At 43.4% G+C, this 15790-nt stretch overlaps 1 protein-coding gene across 2 annotated transcripts in view; it reads left to right on the forward strand.

The window, feature by feature from the left end:
* grk3 (G protein-coupled receptor kinase 3) overlaps window positions 1–15790 on the forward strand; it is a 60106-nt gene that overhangs the window by 20499 nt on the left and 23817 nt on the right. For both annotated transcript variants that reach the window (XM_022748698.1, XM_022748699.1), the window contains exons 4-5: window positions 13943–14016; window positions 14194–14295. In XM_022748698.1, the coding sequence (XP_022604419.1) occupies window positions 13943–14016; window positions 14194–14295 (176 nt within the window). The remainder of the gene's footprint in view (window positions 1–13942; window positions 14017–14193; window positions 14296–15790) is intronic.

Genomic DNA, 15790 nt, shown 5'->3' on the forward strand with positions numbered 1-15790 from the left:
TTGTTGCTCTGCTTGTTTCTCTCCGTCTCTTACGTTCAGTATCATCACCTCATCCTTCCTCTCTCTTGTGTGTGTGTGTGTGTGTGTGTGTGTGTGTGTGTGTGTGTGTGTGTGTGTGTGTGTGTGCGCGCACATGCTAGACACCAGAATGAAGCCCATGACACCCACCGCTCTGAGAATGTTTGAATGAGTCCAGAAGAACAATTTGCAAGAATTTGTATACTTGATTAATTGTGATTGGTTCATAAAGGGTTGTAATAGTAGTTTGTGCAACAACATGGACTTTAAAGAGAGAAAAATACAGTTTCAGTGGTAAAACATTTGTCAGACCAGGAAATATTGTTTTACACAGAACAAAGTTCCCAGGCCGACGTCATTTAAACATGCGGATAACGGCGGCCATTTTCCTGTGGAAGGCGTTCACAGTGTTGCACAAACCTAGTCCATGTCCTGGTCTGTGTGTGGTCAATGTGCAAGAACACATAGTTAAACACTGTCGTGGAACTGCTGTAAAAAACTACGTTCAATGGAAAGTAGCTAAAGTCAGTAAAGTTAATAAGCTAAGCTAAGATAAGCTAAATGTCGCTAAATGACGGAATACTATACTTAGCATTTTCATGACGTTGTTGCGTCCTCTTTGCATCCAGCTGCTTTCAGCTCTTCATCCGTTCGCTTCTCTCCTCCTCTCTGTGCTCACACATACAGCTGAATTCACAGTAAAGCTCTTCTCACTGACATGTTTTTTCTGTTTCCGTTGTCAGACAACGGAAAAACTATGAAATGGTAAATGAAACGCAGCCTCATGATAACCAACAGTCACTGGGGCATCACTGACGACTCTCTTCTGCGAAAAGTAGCTAAAGGAGTCTGGAAAGTTGGCGACACTTCCTGTAACTGTGCGTCAAGAGAAAGTTAGAGAAATGACCGGACACAGACCAAAACTCTGAAATGACTCAACAAGAGATCCTTCTTGTAAAAAGACAAGTATGTTATGTTTCTTAAACTCCCCAAAACGATCAATTAGTTTATGAAATGACAGTGAAAATCAGCAAATCCTTTTAACGATGAATCCATCAGCTAAACAGTTGATTCGTTTTCTGTTGGTCTTTTTTTTCTATCAATTAATGAGCTGAAAGTTTCAGATCTAGACTGAATCTTCTCTAATGGATGATGTTTTGTCCGACCTCCTTCTCGTCCACCGTTACCTCCCGTCAGCCGGCGCCTCCTCCCTGGTTGCTGCTGGTCATTAGTCCGAGTCTCAGGTGTCATTATCTCATCTCCCAGAAAACACTTGTTACCGGGCGGATCAATGAGCCCGTGCCTCTGGGACATTTACATTCCAGGTGATCAACAAACAGCCGTCCTCCTCTCAACTCCCGTCATGTAACAGTTTGTCACATGGAGCTGAGCAGCTGGTTTCACCTCTCTGTTGTTGATATAGATATTTCTTAATACTCATCGTCAATGCTTTATTATTAATGAGCATTGATTCTCCATTGACTGCTACACAGTGGACTTTATTCAAATGCAATAAGTGAAACGGCGTCAAAATAAAAGTTTAAGGATTACTTGTTGTCCGTTACACAGCTGGTTAAAGAAATGAAACGTCAAACGCTGTTTTCATTTTTATTTTTTAAATTGTTGGAAAATTGCAGTTTCAGTTTTAATTGTTACTTAAATATTTGGTGCATCATCAGAAGGTTTATAAAAGCAGCGTTGCATTTTAATTTTCACATTTGAGTTGAATATCGTCCACTGAGAATTAAAAGTCAGACAGCTTCTCCATTTTTATTTTAATACGGTCTTGGAGCGGCCGCATGAATCTGTGAAAATGCAAATTGGATCATTGCATTTTGACTTAATTAACACATACAGTACATGTGTGGAGAATTACATTTTCATTGTAAAGTTCATCACTTTGATTTAGTCCCCTACAGGCTTCCGTAGTGCGTTAACGGCAGGACTCGCTCCTTCGGTCAGTGCAGGAAGTCGCCCACCGGCCTCTGTCCGCCCTGCATCACTGGTTCTTCATGCTCGTCCTGCTCGGTTCATTAACAGAACAACAGAAAACCTCTGAGCCCAGAGGGACTGCGAGCGCCGCTCGGAGACTGTGTGAATTTGAATGGCAAATGTGTGGCTTTGCATGTCAGTAACAACAGATAACCGTCCCACGCGCTCAAAGCTCCGTGTCGCAGCCTCAGAAACACAGACGGCGACCACAAACCCAAACCTGTTACTTCTGTGTCTGAAACTCGATGACCGCAAACTGTTCAATCATTCCAGAGACAGATCTTGGGTTTCAATTACTTGATCTGTTTTTTATTTGCATAACATTTTCAAAGTAGGACCTTTCCTTTTACAACGGGACACAGAGAGACTCATTCATGCTTTAATAATCCGTCTGCTTCTATTATTGCTGCGCCCTTCAACTCATTTCAAATGCTGCAGCCGTGGTTTTGATTCAGACAAAAACTGAGCTCACAACACACCTGTCCTTTTAGACACGGACACTGACCGCCTCCCTCTGCTAGAATTGATTTTTATTTTATTTTTTTACAGTCGAGCATGTTCTCTAATTTCATCCTCAGAAAAATGGAAACGTACGATCATTTGTCAAGTTATTGTGGCAGAAAACGAGGGAACACACACTCCTGCATCTTCAGTTTGTATCTCATTTGAGAACCTGCGTCAAATCATTTCAAACTGCTGAATCTGTGCAGGGACACGCGGGTTCATACAGGTGGTGGGTTTACCTGTGCTGGATCTCCTTCACACTGGATCCATTTCTGCTCTGGTCACGGATGAAACATGTCCGCCCTCTTCGGTCGTAGCTGTGGAGAATTAGAAGTCGATTTCAATCAACAGTTGCGGGAGCTCGGCTGTGACTTTGCTTTTGATTTTTAGTTTTCACAACAGGCTTTGTCCTTGAGCTCAACAAGCGCTGTTGACTGTCATGACAACCAAGGTCAGGAGGACGACACCGCAGCGCCGCTGGAATTTTAATCCTGAAAGGTGGATACACAGATTTAACCAGTCAATTCTTCGAAACGGAGAGCGCTTTATTACAACAGTGAAATAAAATCATTTCATATCGACGAGCAGTTTAATTGGAGAAGAACCAGTCGGACAAGTTTGCACATAAAAGGCCGTTTATTGTTCCACTCTTAAAAACCCGTCCAGAGACGCTGCCCTTCACTGTCTTTGTCCGTCTATAAACTCCAGAGGCCTGGGGGGTGGGGGTGGGGGGGCATTTATTAGACCTTGTCACAAAGCTGAAGAAAAGTGTGCAGGAGATCCGCCTGGTCGACCACGCCTGCAGACCTGAGCCGGGTGCTGAGCGGATTCCTCCTCGTCAAGTTCACGGCACCAGACGAGGTCGGTGTCGGGCCTGATGACCATTATGTAATGGACCTTCTGTACTCTATAAATATAGCCAGCACACTGGCCACGGCTTCACCTTCAGCACTTGTATGAAACATATAGTTTTCTACAATAAGCATTGTGTTGAGACTCGGAGCCGCTTCACTGACGAGTGCTGCTGTTTCATGTTTCCTGCAGTTGTTCCCATGCAGGTTTAGAGATTAAAGAACACGGATCACAATCCTTTATGTGTCGGATTAAGAGATTTAAGTTTCTTTATTGTGTGGCTGTGAAGGAGAGCCGGTCCTCATTGGCTGGAAGATGTGGATTATATCACACGGTGCTGATGTAGTGCCGCTGCTCCTTGTTAAACAGTCAAAGCTGCACCGATCACTTGTAGTGACGAACCCACAGGTGATCAGCGTGCTGTGTTTTGGACAACTGTAGAATCTACCTGTTGAACATAATGAATGAATGAATGAATGAATGTGTAGCTATGGCTCTATAAATTCTGGCTGATCATCAGATGTAATCTCTGCTCACTGAAAACAGTCTAAATGCATTGTGAGGCTAAAAACAGCTGTCAGCTTGATCCAGGCTTTTCATCGAAAAATACAAAAATCATGATGTGATTTTTGTCATGTTCCTTTACGTCTGGAGAACATGATCTGTAGGTGTGTAGCACCACAACACCGATGGTATTAACCATGCACGACAATGTTGAGACACATTTTAACTTCTTATCAAAATAAATTCCAGCATCTACAGTTTGGATATTGCACTTATATTCCAGTTATATTTGGATTCATTGTGCAGCTCCAGTTCCAAGTTTCACAGAGATGCAGTAGATTGTTCCAGAACGTGAATTAACAGTTGTGTGTTTCTGGCAAGTGTCCGTAGTGTAACCTCAGCAGACCATCACGTGTCCTGACGAGTCGCCCTGTGTGGAGGCTGCAGCTGCGACCGGCTGCTCGTCACGCATTACTTTTTAATAATAACTCGATTATCCCTCATATTAATGCACGGCTGACTCATGTTAATTTGCTCCTGCTTTAGGAGATTCAACGTGTGTAAACGTTCATTTAATCTTTTATATAGCTGCAATAATAACTAATTGAAATTCTACCTCCCTCTGTTTTTATTTATTTTTTTATTATTTACAAAAGCATCAAGATAATCGACAGTTGTCAAATCGTTTCTGCTCCGTCTGTGATCTGATCCTGGGTCAGTGATGAAATCACAAAGTATAATTCATACTAATAATACAGAGTGATAAAGGAGTAACCGTAGTAACGTGTGAGTGATGGAGGTTTGAGGCAGACGAAGAATCCTTGTAAAAACAGAGACTCACTGACGAGGTTATTCCAACCAGGTTTTTATTTTGATTGCATCATCCACGCCTCTGTGCCACACAGCTCGTCCTCTGTTTTCATCCCTTAGCCATTTCTTCTTCTTCTTCTTCTTCTTCTTCTTCTTCATTCTTTTCTTTCCTCACCCCTCCCCTCTCTCTCTCTCTCTCTCTCTCTCTCTCTCTCNTCTCTCTCTCTCTCTCTCTCTCTCTCTCTCTCTCTCTCTCTGTCTCCTGTCTTTCTCTCACTCTTTGCCTTGGCATTCTCCCTCTCCATCTGTCAGACTTCTGGAATGGATGATGGAGAGTTGTGCGTTGCCTAGCAACTGCGGTTGCCATGGGAACCCAACCCGAACTGCTGCATTTTTTTTTTTTTTTTTTTTTTTTTGCCTCGTCGACTGGGGAGAAATGAAATTGATTAAAGGAGGAATAAAATAGGTGATGAGAACTGGAGAGAGGAAACGGAGAGGACGACTTTAAAGGGGGGAGCAATAAACGAAAAACCTAAAGACCATCTCTCTTTTCTTTTTTTTTCCCCCAGAATTCAGTGTTTTGTTTTTTGTTTTGTTGTTTTTTTTTCCTCGAGGTACGGATGTGTATGTCAACAGACTGTCCACGCCTCCAGTCCTTCTCACGTCTGTCCTTTTATTCATCCATCGTGATTCACACCATCCTCGCATCAAAGGAATCTGATTGCAGCCGGTTACTGGACACTACAAACTGCGCACTGAGAAAACAACAGATTATAATATGCAGCGCTTCTTTTTATACAACAACAACCATCTTCACCTCTGAATGATAAAAATAACAACCGTAAACTTCGTTATCCGACATCTTTCCTTCACAAAATGCAGCTCAAAATGTTTCTCAGATTAGGAGTCAGTTAATATTAAGATAAAATACAAATACAAATATGAATAATAAGTCTGCACACCTACTCAGCACAGTAATGTCAACAGCTCTAAGTCATACTACTCTGTGAGGTGTTGTTTTAACACTGCGGCGCTGTAGTGTGTCTCACACCTCCAGCGCCACTCGCTTCTGTCACCGATCAACACGCAGTGACGAGGTAACGCAGATGATTGTGTTACAGTTTCTTCAAACAAAATGGCTGCGTTCTCAGTGTCGGCAAAAAGCTCAGTCACCGGACGACGGTTTACGCCACGACATGTAACTTACTACATTCAGATTAAATCGAACTCACTGCAGATTCCAAAGGATCTTGCGGCAGCAGCCAGACAGAAACTTTGCCACCTGCCAGAAATCCATCAGATCGCCCAACAACCCGATCGTTAATCGTTCAGATGATTAATCAGGTGCAGCGACCCTGAAGCTGAACGTCAAACCAGAGCCAATCTGGCAGAGGTGCGTACAGTGACTGCTTCCTAAAGCATGGAGCAGGTGCACAGCTGTTTGTTGTAGCCTGATGGATACTGGATTTTAGAAAATCAATAAAGCTTTTTTTTGACATCAGACACAGTTTAGTATTTTTTGTGCTCGTATATTTTTTGTCGACCTTCTGTGTGCAGGAGTGAACCCTCCGGCAGCTCAGAAATAATCTCATTAAAGGTCCATTTAGTAGCTTTTTCTGGAACTATTGATTATATCACATGATCATCCTCCACTTTCACCCAACTTTAGATTTTTTACACATTTGTATGTAAGCCCCGCCTCCCGCCTTGTTCAGAGCTCCGACGTGCGACAGGCCCCCGAAACAAAACAACATGTCGGCCGTGTGACACTGACAAGCAATGTTGATACGGATCCATTACATTTATTGTTTTTTTTTACATTAGACACAGTTTAACATTTTTGTGTTCATGTTTTTTTTGTCAGCTGCTAAATGGACGTTGTGGTGAGATTGTACTGTCAGCTCCTTTGTTCCAGAGTCAGGTGTAAACTGGTAATCATTGTTTAGATGGAGGTAGATGTTTCCCTGCGACAGGTGACAACTTAAAGGAAAATCCTAAATAAACCAGCTGCGATAAATCACTTAAATGCTTTAGTCATACATCTGTTTGATTCAGTACGATGAGCGTCCTCCATACGTAGCAGCTCTGCAGCAGTGGTGTTTCAGTGCATCAGATACGTGTTTAACGCTGGGGTTCATTGTCCCGTTCGCAGCACAGGAAACAAACACGACACACACAAGACTTTGACGCTGTCACATCTCTAACCTCAGGAAAAGGCTCTGTCACATACAGAAGTTTGGTTTGATGGTAAATGCTCCGCGTTGATTCCTTTCTCATACGAGAATGGCACGAAATGAACACGAATGAAAACGCGTGCACCTCTGCTGCGGGTTACGTTAGCACCTTTCAGCATCACACTAACAATCTTTGAGCGAACTGTCAGCGATCGAGTTGCATCGAGGGAAACGTAGACGTCAGGTTCTACCGGGTCGGTGTTGATCTTTGTTCCCCACAGTGACGATGTCGGATCAGTGCAGTTCTCTTGTGATGTCAGTCAGGCCGTTAACGTGCAGAGCAGAGCGGCCTCGCTCCCTCGCTCCCTCGCTCCCTCGCTCCCTCGCTCCCTCTCCTCCGCTCACACAGACAGATGTCAGCTCTTCGCTTTGTTGCCCACTTTCCATTCTTCCTCTGACCCCCTCTGTTCTCCCCGTGTGTGTGTGTGTGTGTGTGTGTGTGTGTGTGTGTGTGTGTGTGTGTGTGTCCTAAACTCTCAGTTTGAACAGGTTCATATCGACAAATATGAAAGTTACTGACACGTTCACATCGTATTTGGCAAAATTCATAATCAGGATTATTTTGATCAATAATGAGATCGTTATTATTCAACTCGATTACTCATTGATTTTGGAAACACCACGCATTTATTGAACTTTAAAAAAAAAAAAAAGCCTTTGTCTTTTTAACAGTGGACTTTCTTGAATTTTAGATAAAATTCAACAGAAAAACAAATAAAAAAATGTATTAAAAATGAGAAATAAATAAAATATTATATTATATCTAAATATATACAATTAAATATGTATTTTAAAAAATAAAATAAATAAGATCAACTGCAACACATCAACCCTGGCAGCAGCTTGTTAAGAGTAAAGCTAATCAAGCTCTTCCAAAAAAATAAAATAAAAATAAAAAACAGATTTAAAAATAAAAAGCTGTGTGTTTGGAGGTTTTCCACTCATTTCATTTAAAGATATCTGAGCCTGATCTCTCAACTACATATAGAAAGTCTCTGAACCGGCAAACTGCTCAGGATGATGCACTCCTACGTACGTCGCCAGCGTCACCAGGAAGTGAGTGGGGGGATGGTTTATGTAAAGCGGGGGGGTTGTTGTGAAACAGAAAATAATCATGGTTTTATCTCGATTATCTTGTTTTCATTAGCGTTTGAAGTCAAAATAATGACATAATAGAAACTTCAATTAGATTCATCGCCCCCGTTACACACGTCTTATATCCAGTGTGACTGACGGTGACGACCCTGAGCCCTCAGCTGCAGCCGCCATGCTGATGACTGGATGTGATGATGAAGCTCGCCTCTCTCCGCTTGTGTTCCATAATGTGATGAAGCTACTCGAGTTAGCACAGCGAGTTGGGTGTGTTTAAATGTGGAGCGCTGTGCTCGTTTTGCATATTGACTTCAGCCATCCTTGTAAACACTGCGAGTTGTTCCCGGACCAGACGTCCGCTCCCAGATGTGACGTTCGCAAACAAACGCAGCGGCGATGAAGTGAGAGGCCGCCGTCAAAGCTTCAGACCTGCCTCGGTAAAACACTGATAATATGATCTCGTTATCATTTAAACACACGGGAGGAAAACACAACGAGGTGCAGCTGCCTCTAAATGATCAAAAACAAAACACATTTTCAATCAAAGAAAATGAAATTAAACTAGAAAATCTAAATGAAACACACAAGAAACGACAACACGAGCGGTTTCAGATCCTCCTCCACAGAGATAGATTAATATCAATACACACTTTTATGTCCAGAATTGGGACATTGAAGTTTCTGTCTGTACGTTGACACCTACATGAATCTGTTAGTGGAGCTGCGTAAGGAAACGATCACGTGTTAGAATCTGATCTTCTGACCTCGACCCCTCCACCGTCGCTCCTCCCGTCATATTGCCTCAAGGGGGACAGTCCTTGAACGCAGCATTAGGGGAAAGTATGAACCGAATTAATAATTAATGTGATTAGAATTTGTTGGTGAAAGGTCAAAGGTCACTGCGTACCTCACAAAACACATTTTTATTTTAATTATGACCAAATACACTTCTTCCAAATACACCTTTTTTTTAAGTTCCTTCATCCCTACACATATATTGGTTCCAGTTTGATCTCATAGTGTCAGTCTGCAGCCCCTCGGCACTCTGGGTATTCACTGTTGGAGGGCAGAGCGAGAGAGGAGCAGCGAGATCGGGAGAATACTTAAAATTGTTTGCTAATCCCGACGTTGTACTTGAATGAATATGTGTGACATTGTGCAGGACGCACACACACACACACACACACACACACACACACACACACACACACACACACACGGTGCCGGCTCTCTTCCACCAGTTAAAGGTCAGCGTATGTATAATGCAACAGAGTCATCCTCTGTCTCACGTCACCCTCCGTGAGAAGAAACCTTTTTCTTCTTTTCCAGAAATTTCTCTGTGACAAAATAAAACAAGAGGAAACTGTCAAAGACTGAAGTGCGTCTCTGAGTGAAAGGGTTAAACACACACACACACACACACACCCACACACACACACACACACACACACACACACACGCTGGTTGGATAATGAATGTTTTTACTAGAGCTGATGTTGACCCAACATATTTTTACATGAGAATGACGTGAGTGAAAGAAACGGCAGTGAAAACGTGTTTAGGTGTGAACTTCCTGAGAGATAACATTGAAGAGAACAGACAGAAGGTGATAAGAGTAAAATACAACATGAGTGAAACATGTAGATAAGTGTGATGGTGTTGGACCACGACTCTGAGAGCAGTCTTAAGGACTGCTCAGTCTTTAAGACCGAGTTGGTCTCATTCTTCCTGCCAGATCGACTTCTTACAGAACCTGCCAGCAGATTCCTGCTGTTTGATTTTGGTGCAGTCAGCGGTTTTTAGCTGCAATAAACATAATGAGGATAATAGCACAGTTTGAGTAATAGACCATATTCACACGGCGGCCATATTCCTCTGACGTCACGCTCACATTCTGTCACTGAGAGGACGCTGCGGTTCTGCTGTGGACCAGGTTTAAACATCATTATCGACCAGTCTGCCCATTCGTCTCTTGGCTGATCCTCAGTACTGGTCTGAAGTCAGACCTGAGTCTTCGCTCTCACCTGCTCCTGGCGGCGAGGCCAACTGTTGGCCGTCATGATGGAAGACAGAGGCGGCTGTCAGAGCGAGCCAGCTCGGTATTTTTAGACGGTTCAGGTGATCTCACTAATGAGACAAAGCTCAGAGGAACTCGTGTCTGATTTGAGCTAGGTGTGTGTGTGTGTGTGTGTGTGTGTGTGTGTGTGTGTGTGTGTGTGTGTGTGTGTGTGTCTTTGGAAGAGGCCATTTGTTGAATTAGCTGGGCAGTGTTGAAGTGTTCAGCGATTAAGGTTAATCCTTGAGTCTTGGTGATGTAAGAACTGTCGTTTTCCCTCCGTCCCTCTCTCTTAATACCTCTCTGGCACGTTTAGTCCTCGCTGTAGAAAACCTGTTTGTGTGTGTGTGTGTGTGTGTTTGTGTGTGTGTGTTTTGGGAGGGGGGGTGGTGGGGTTGTCAGTGGCACCCATTCTGCAAACAAGGGTGCCCTGTGCGCTCGGGTGTGTACATACACCATGTGTGGATGCATGTGAGCGCGTTCACTCGCATGAGCCTCGGTGTTGTCGTTGGAGCGGGGGGGAAATGATGCATCACGTCTGGAGGAGAGATAAAGCGGAGGAAAGGAAGAAGTGAGAACGGATGATAGTAGACGCCGGGCCCAAAACAAATGGCGTCTGCTCCCCGAGCGCGCCTCCGTCTGAATCAGTGAGGCCGCCGTCACTGAAGCGAAACGCTGCTTCTTAAGAAGCCGAGAAGCTCGTTTCTCTGTTTGTTCTGCATCTGATTTCTGCAACTGAACAATCATGAATTCCCAGACAGAGACGGGCCTCGAACACGAGCCTGTTCAAACACAGACTTTGCTTCTAATTTCCTCTGTTTTATGAGCACATTTGATCTCGTTCTGAAGAACTCCGTCTGATCTGCTGCTGCTTGAGTTGGCTGTTGATCAGGGGCTGCAGCTCGGGATTATTTCCATTATCTGTTGTTGTCTTGATTAATCGAAAACAGTAAAAAGCTGAAGGCCGTGTCAGATATTTGAACCAACAGTCCAAAATATTCAAAAAAACAAAAAAACACTGAATTTACTGTCACAAAAAAAAGAAAAGACAAGCTGCGACTGGGGAATGTTTATTTTTTTCCATCGATCAATGAGTCGATTAATTGATGATACGGACTCAACAGCTCCTCAACAATGATGCATTCAGGATCATGTGCATCGGGCACACAGCCACAGACTGTAAACACAGAGGGACGCACGGCCCCGACTAAAACACACTTCACCTGCCCAATCACCTCGTTTATCTATTAGCAGATTGTAAGAAAAATTAATTGCAACTATTTTCATAATCAATTAATTGTTTTTGTCCAATGAGAAACAAACAAATACAAAAACATTTGATGCTTCCTGTTTTGTTTTTTTTTTTTCAAGTGAGAGAATTTAAATAACTTCAGGTTTTAGACAATCAGCTGTTCTGAAGACGTCTCCCTGAGCTCATGTTTTTACAGACCTGACAATTAATTAATGAATCGATAAGATAACCAGCAGATTAATTGATGATAAAAACAGTGGTTAGCTGTAGTGGTTTCTAACTTTTCCTGTGATTTGACTGTGATGGAGCAGATCAGTGACGACAGGAGGGAGAAGCAACTCGACGATCTCTCTGTTTTTGTTATTTGTGTTTTTATTTCCACCTCGTTGTCAGACAGTCCACAACACGATGCCCCGCAGCACCGTCAGGAAGGTCAGAGCGGCCGGCGAGACTCGTGATCCGACTTGAGGATGAGATCTTGTTAGCCGTCTATTTTTTGCTAATACCTGATGCTAATCAGGTAAAGCCACAGAGAGCACCGTACCGACACGGTGTGGGGGGGCGGGGCAACACGCCGCCTGGACATGTGTCCGTGGAGTCAGGGCCTCGCCTCCTGTCCAGCAGCTCAGTCTACTGTACAAGTCTGTCTCCTCACCACTGCACGCATATAGCCCGTAGCCATGGAGGCAATTTCCATGGCGATGGCGCGTCTCATCTCTGCAAGCAAAACGTGGATGCAATTTTATTTCCCCCCTCTCCCCTCCCCTCCTCTTCCTCAGATAATGTTTCACAGAGTGTGGATTTGACGACACGTTGTGAGATTTTTATCCACTGTTGGTGCGTTTGAGTGCGACGCCGAGTGTGTCATCTTCAGCCAGTAACGCCCGGTGCCATTTTCTGTAATTATGAGGTGTGTGTGCGTGTGTGTGTGTGTGTGTGTGTGGCTCAGAATCAGCTGCTGTAGCCGCCCTAATAAGAACAAGACAACCTCAATCCATTATTAAGGCTAATACAGTAAATGGAGCTGCCCCTCTTTCATGTTTGTGTGTGTGTTACAGTTGTTTACTTCAGTGTGTGTGTGTGTGTGTGTGTGTGTTTGTGGGCCTTCCACCAGTGTAATATCACCTAATGTAGGCTACACTATTGTCTCACTTTATCAACAGACAGAATAGACGGAATATTTATCTGCAAATATTCTGATAAATAATAGTTTTAGTCCAGATATTTTCTGCTTCCAGCGTCTCTCGTGTTTGGATTGGATTATTTTCTTTGTCACATACGATACTGAACAGATTATTTTTGCGTCGGTGAGAAACCCAAATGTTTTTCTGAAGATTTAATACTTTTTGTTGTTGTTTCCTTAGATCTTTTTCTTCACCTAACTTTAAATGTTTTGCAGCTGGGAGTAGCCACGCTGCAAAATCAAGTATTACTGACTGTTTCTAGTTTAATTCAGTCACCTGTCCACTGTGGACACTGACACCCCCCACACCGGCTTAGATTTACGACATAGTGTGGAAGTCGGACACAGAATCAGTTTATTACAGTGATATTCAAATTTGTTTTATTTTATTAAAATGCAGAAACATTTAACCAGTGATGTTGGTCAGTAATTTATTTATACAGACAAAAGACTGCAGTTTACTGTTTAAAATTAAAAAGATGCATGATCAAACTTTTGCTTGTATTCTCCCAATTGGTCGGAAAGCGATCTTCACGGTCAGGTTTGTTTTATATTGGATTTTACTGGAATAATAGCCTGAAAATACCGCGGCCCCTTCTGTTTGTTCTGAGGAGAAGCAATTCTGAATCCCAGGAGCCCCAAAGATTTTATTTTAATATCTTAAGGCCCTTTTCCACTGGTCAAAAAACCCGCTCCGACCCACTCATATATAAAACTGCATTCACTCCCAGGTCAAATGACTCTGCAGTAACCACTGTGAACACCTGTCACCTGTTAAATGAAAGAGTGAAGCCGCAGCCCTGAAATAAGTTTCAAAAACACACGATCACCGATCGAAGCGCCTCGCATGGAGGCTCTGACACTTTCACAGGAGCAACAACCCGAAAATCAGACGCCACAGATTTGTCTGACCAGTTTGCACGGCGGCTAGCAGCTCACTGTTTGTCTCCTGTGTGTGTGTGTGTGTGTGTGTGTGTGTGTGTGTGTGTGTGTGTGTGTGTGTGATGACATTGGTCAGTGTGTTTTATCGGGTTTACCTGTGGTCAGAAAACCTGCTAACTTTGGTGTTTGGTTTTTTTCACTGTCTTCACTTCTCTTGATCCACTTTGCTTTTATTTAGAAAAGTATGAGGAAGATATCCAGCATTAGTAATAACGTTCACACATCACTGACTGACGGTGAAAACGCCTCAAATATGGATCTTGGATTTCTACCAGATTTCATGGGAATGCGTCCAATAGTTGTCAAAATATTTCAGTCTGGACCGAAGTGTTGGAGCAGCAGCTCGGCCGCCGGTGCCAGCTCCTCCTACAGAACTCTACGATTTTATCACTGGCGTGGAGTTCACTGATGAAGCAGCTGAGTGTTTGTAAAACAATAAAACAGTGAACAGGTTCAGGTCGTCTCTCCTCACCGCGTCTCCTCTCTCTCTGTGTGTCCTCCAGGCTTCCTGCTGTTCAAGGACTTCTGTATGAACGAGATCGACGAGGCCGTGCCGCAGCTCAAGTTCTACGAAGAAGTAAGTCGAGCGTCAACGAGATCAGACGGCATCATGGGAAGGGTCAGAGATTACGCCTGTAATCTCGTTCATTCAGATTTAGGCCTCACAGGAGGCGATTTGCCTTGTTTTGTTGTGGCGTCTGAGATGACCGTGTGTGTGTGTGTGTGTGTGTGTGTGTGTGTGTGTGTGTTTCAGATTAAGGACTACGAGAAGCTGGACTCGGAGGAGGAGAGGTTGAGCCGCAGTCGGCAGATTTACGACGGCTACATCATGAAGGAGCTGCTGTCCTGTTCACATGTGAGGACGCCTCCCTCAGATCCACACTGCGTCACTGATGCACTCTGGGTCAAACACACACACACACACACACACACACACACACACATGTGGTGGGCGGGGGAGGAGGAGTCTCTGTGATATGACTGACAGGATGTTTTTCTCTGATCTTTTTAAATGTTGGATAGTTTTACCGCCTTTTTTTATTTTTCTAGCATATGTCAGAAAAAAGGTAAAAACGTCCGTCAGAGTCCAAGATGACGTCATCAAATGACATGCTTCGTGTGAGCGGCTGTGTAAAGCCTAAACATATTCGGTTTACAGTGATATAAAACAGAGTGAAGCAGCGAAGCCGCACAGTGGAGAAGCTGGAAACACAGATTGTTTCATCTCCAGTGGATGCAGATTTCTTTTCTGTCAATCGACTAATATAACTAAGATTATTTCAGTGGAAATCCGCTCAGAGCTCATAGATGAATACAAGTAGAGGTGGTGTCATTTTAAGGAGGCACAAGACAAAAGGTTTTGTGAACCACTGACATCCAAGCCCAGAACATCACACTGTTTATAACAATAGAATAGAAGCAGAGTAGAAAGTCTTTATTGTCATTATATTTAAAGTACAACTAGAAATAAATACAGTAGAAGTGTTACTCCTGATTAAGTTAAAAAGAAACACATGCACGCAATAGAACAGTTATAAAACTACAGTTCTATCAACTCTGGATGTTTCTGTAAAACTTATCTCTCGTCAACGTTCCAGCAAAGACATTAAAATCAGTTTAAAGCTCCGTAGTTTCAACAGGTCGGTGAGCCAATCAGAAGAGAGGAGGCTCTGAGCCTTTCTTCTGATTGGCTGACTGTTTTCTGAGTGATCCAATAAAAATATAGCAGATTTCAGGTAAAAACACTCAGAGAAACCAAATCCTGCAAGCTTTGGATGGTGGGTCCAGGTGGGCGGGGCTTGGTGACTGCTTTGTTGTGACATCACAAAGTTCCAGAAGTCCTGACGGCTGGTTTTAAGGCTCAGTTTCTGAATACAGGCTGTGTGCATTTCTCTGTGGACTGAGGCTTTGATACTTTCACAGTATTAATACAGAAGCTAGACCTGATCTATAATCACTCTACACATGGACACAGACCTTTAGACTGGAGGAGCTTTGATATAAAAGGAAACACTGAGAAATGAGTCTCTTTTACATTATTGAGGAGATTCCTCTGGTGTCAGATGAGTCAGTGTGTGAGTAATAAAGATGTTTCTCCTCACAGTGTCGGCACAGTCGTCGCTGCCGACTGCAGGGATGAAATCCTCTGACTGTGTTTTACACAGAGCATGTGAGCAACTGAACTTCCTGTCATTCTTTGCTCGTGTCACATCACGTTCAGTCATGATGAAACTGAAGCAGGACAACGTCCCTCACATGAGTGGAGGTCGTTCATTAAGACCTTAAACGCAACATAACAAATACATCGTGACTTTTTAACTCATCGCTCCCCGGTGCCAAACACCTTTCTG

Source organism: Seriola dumerili, unplaced genomic scaffold, assembly GCF_002260705.1.
Source record: "Seriola dumerili isolate Sdu_G_001 unplaced genomic scaffold, Sdu_1.0 BDQW01000128.1, whole genome shotgun sequence".
NCBI classification, from domain to species: Eukaryota; Metazoa; Chordata; class Actinopteri; order Carangiformes; family Carangidae; genus Seriola; species Seriola dumerili.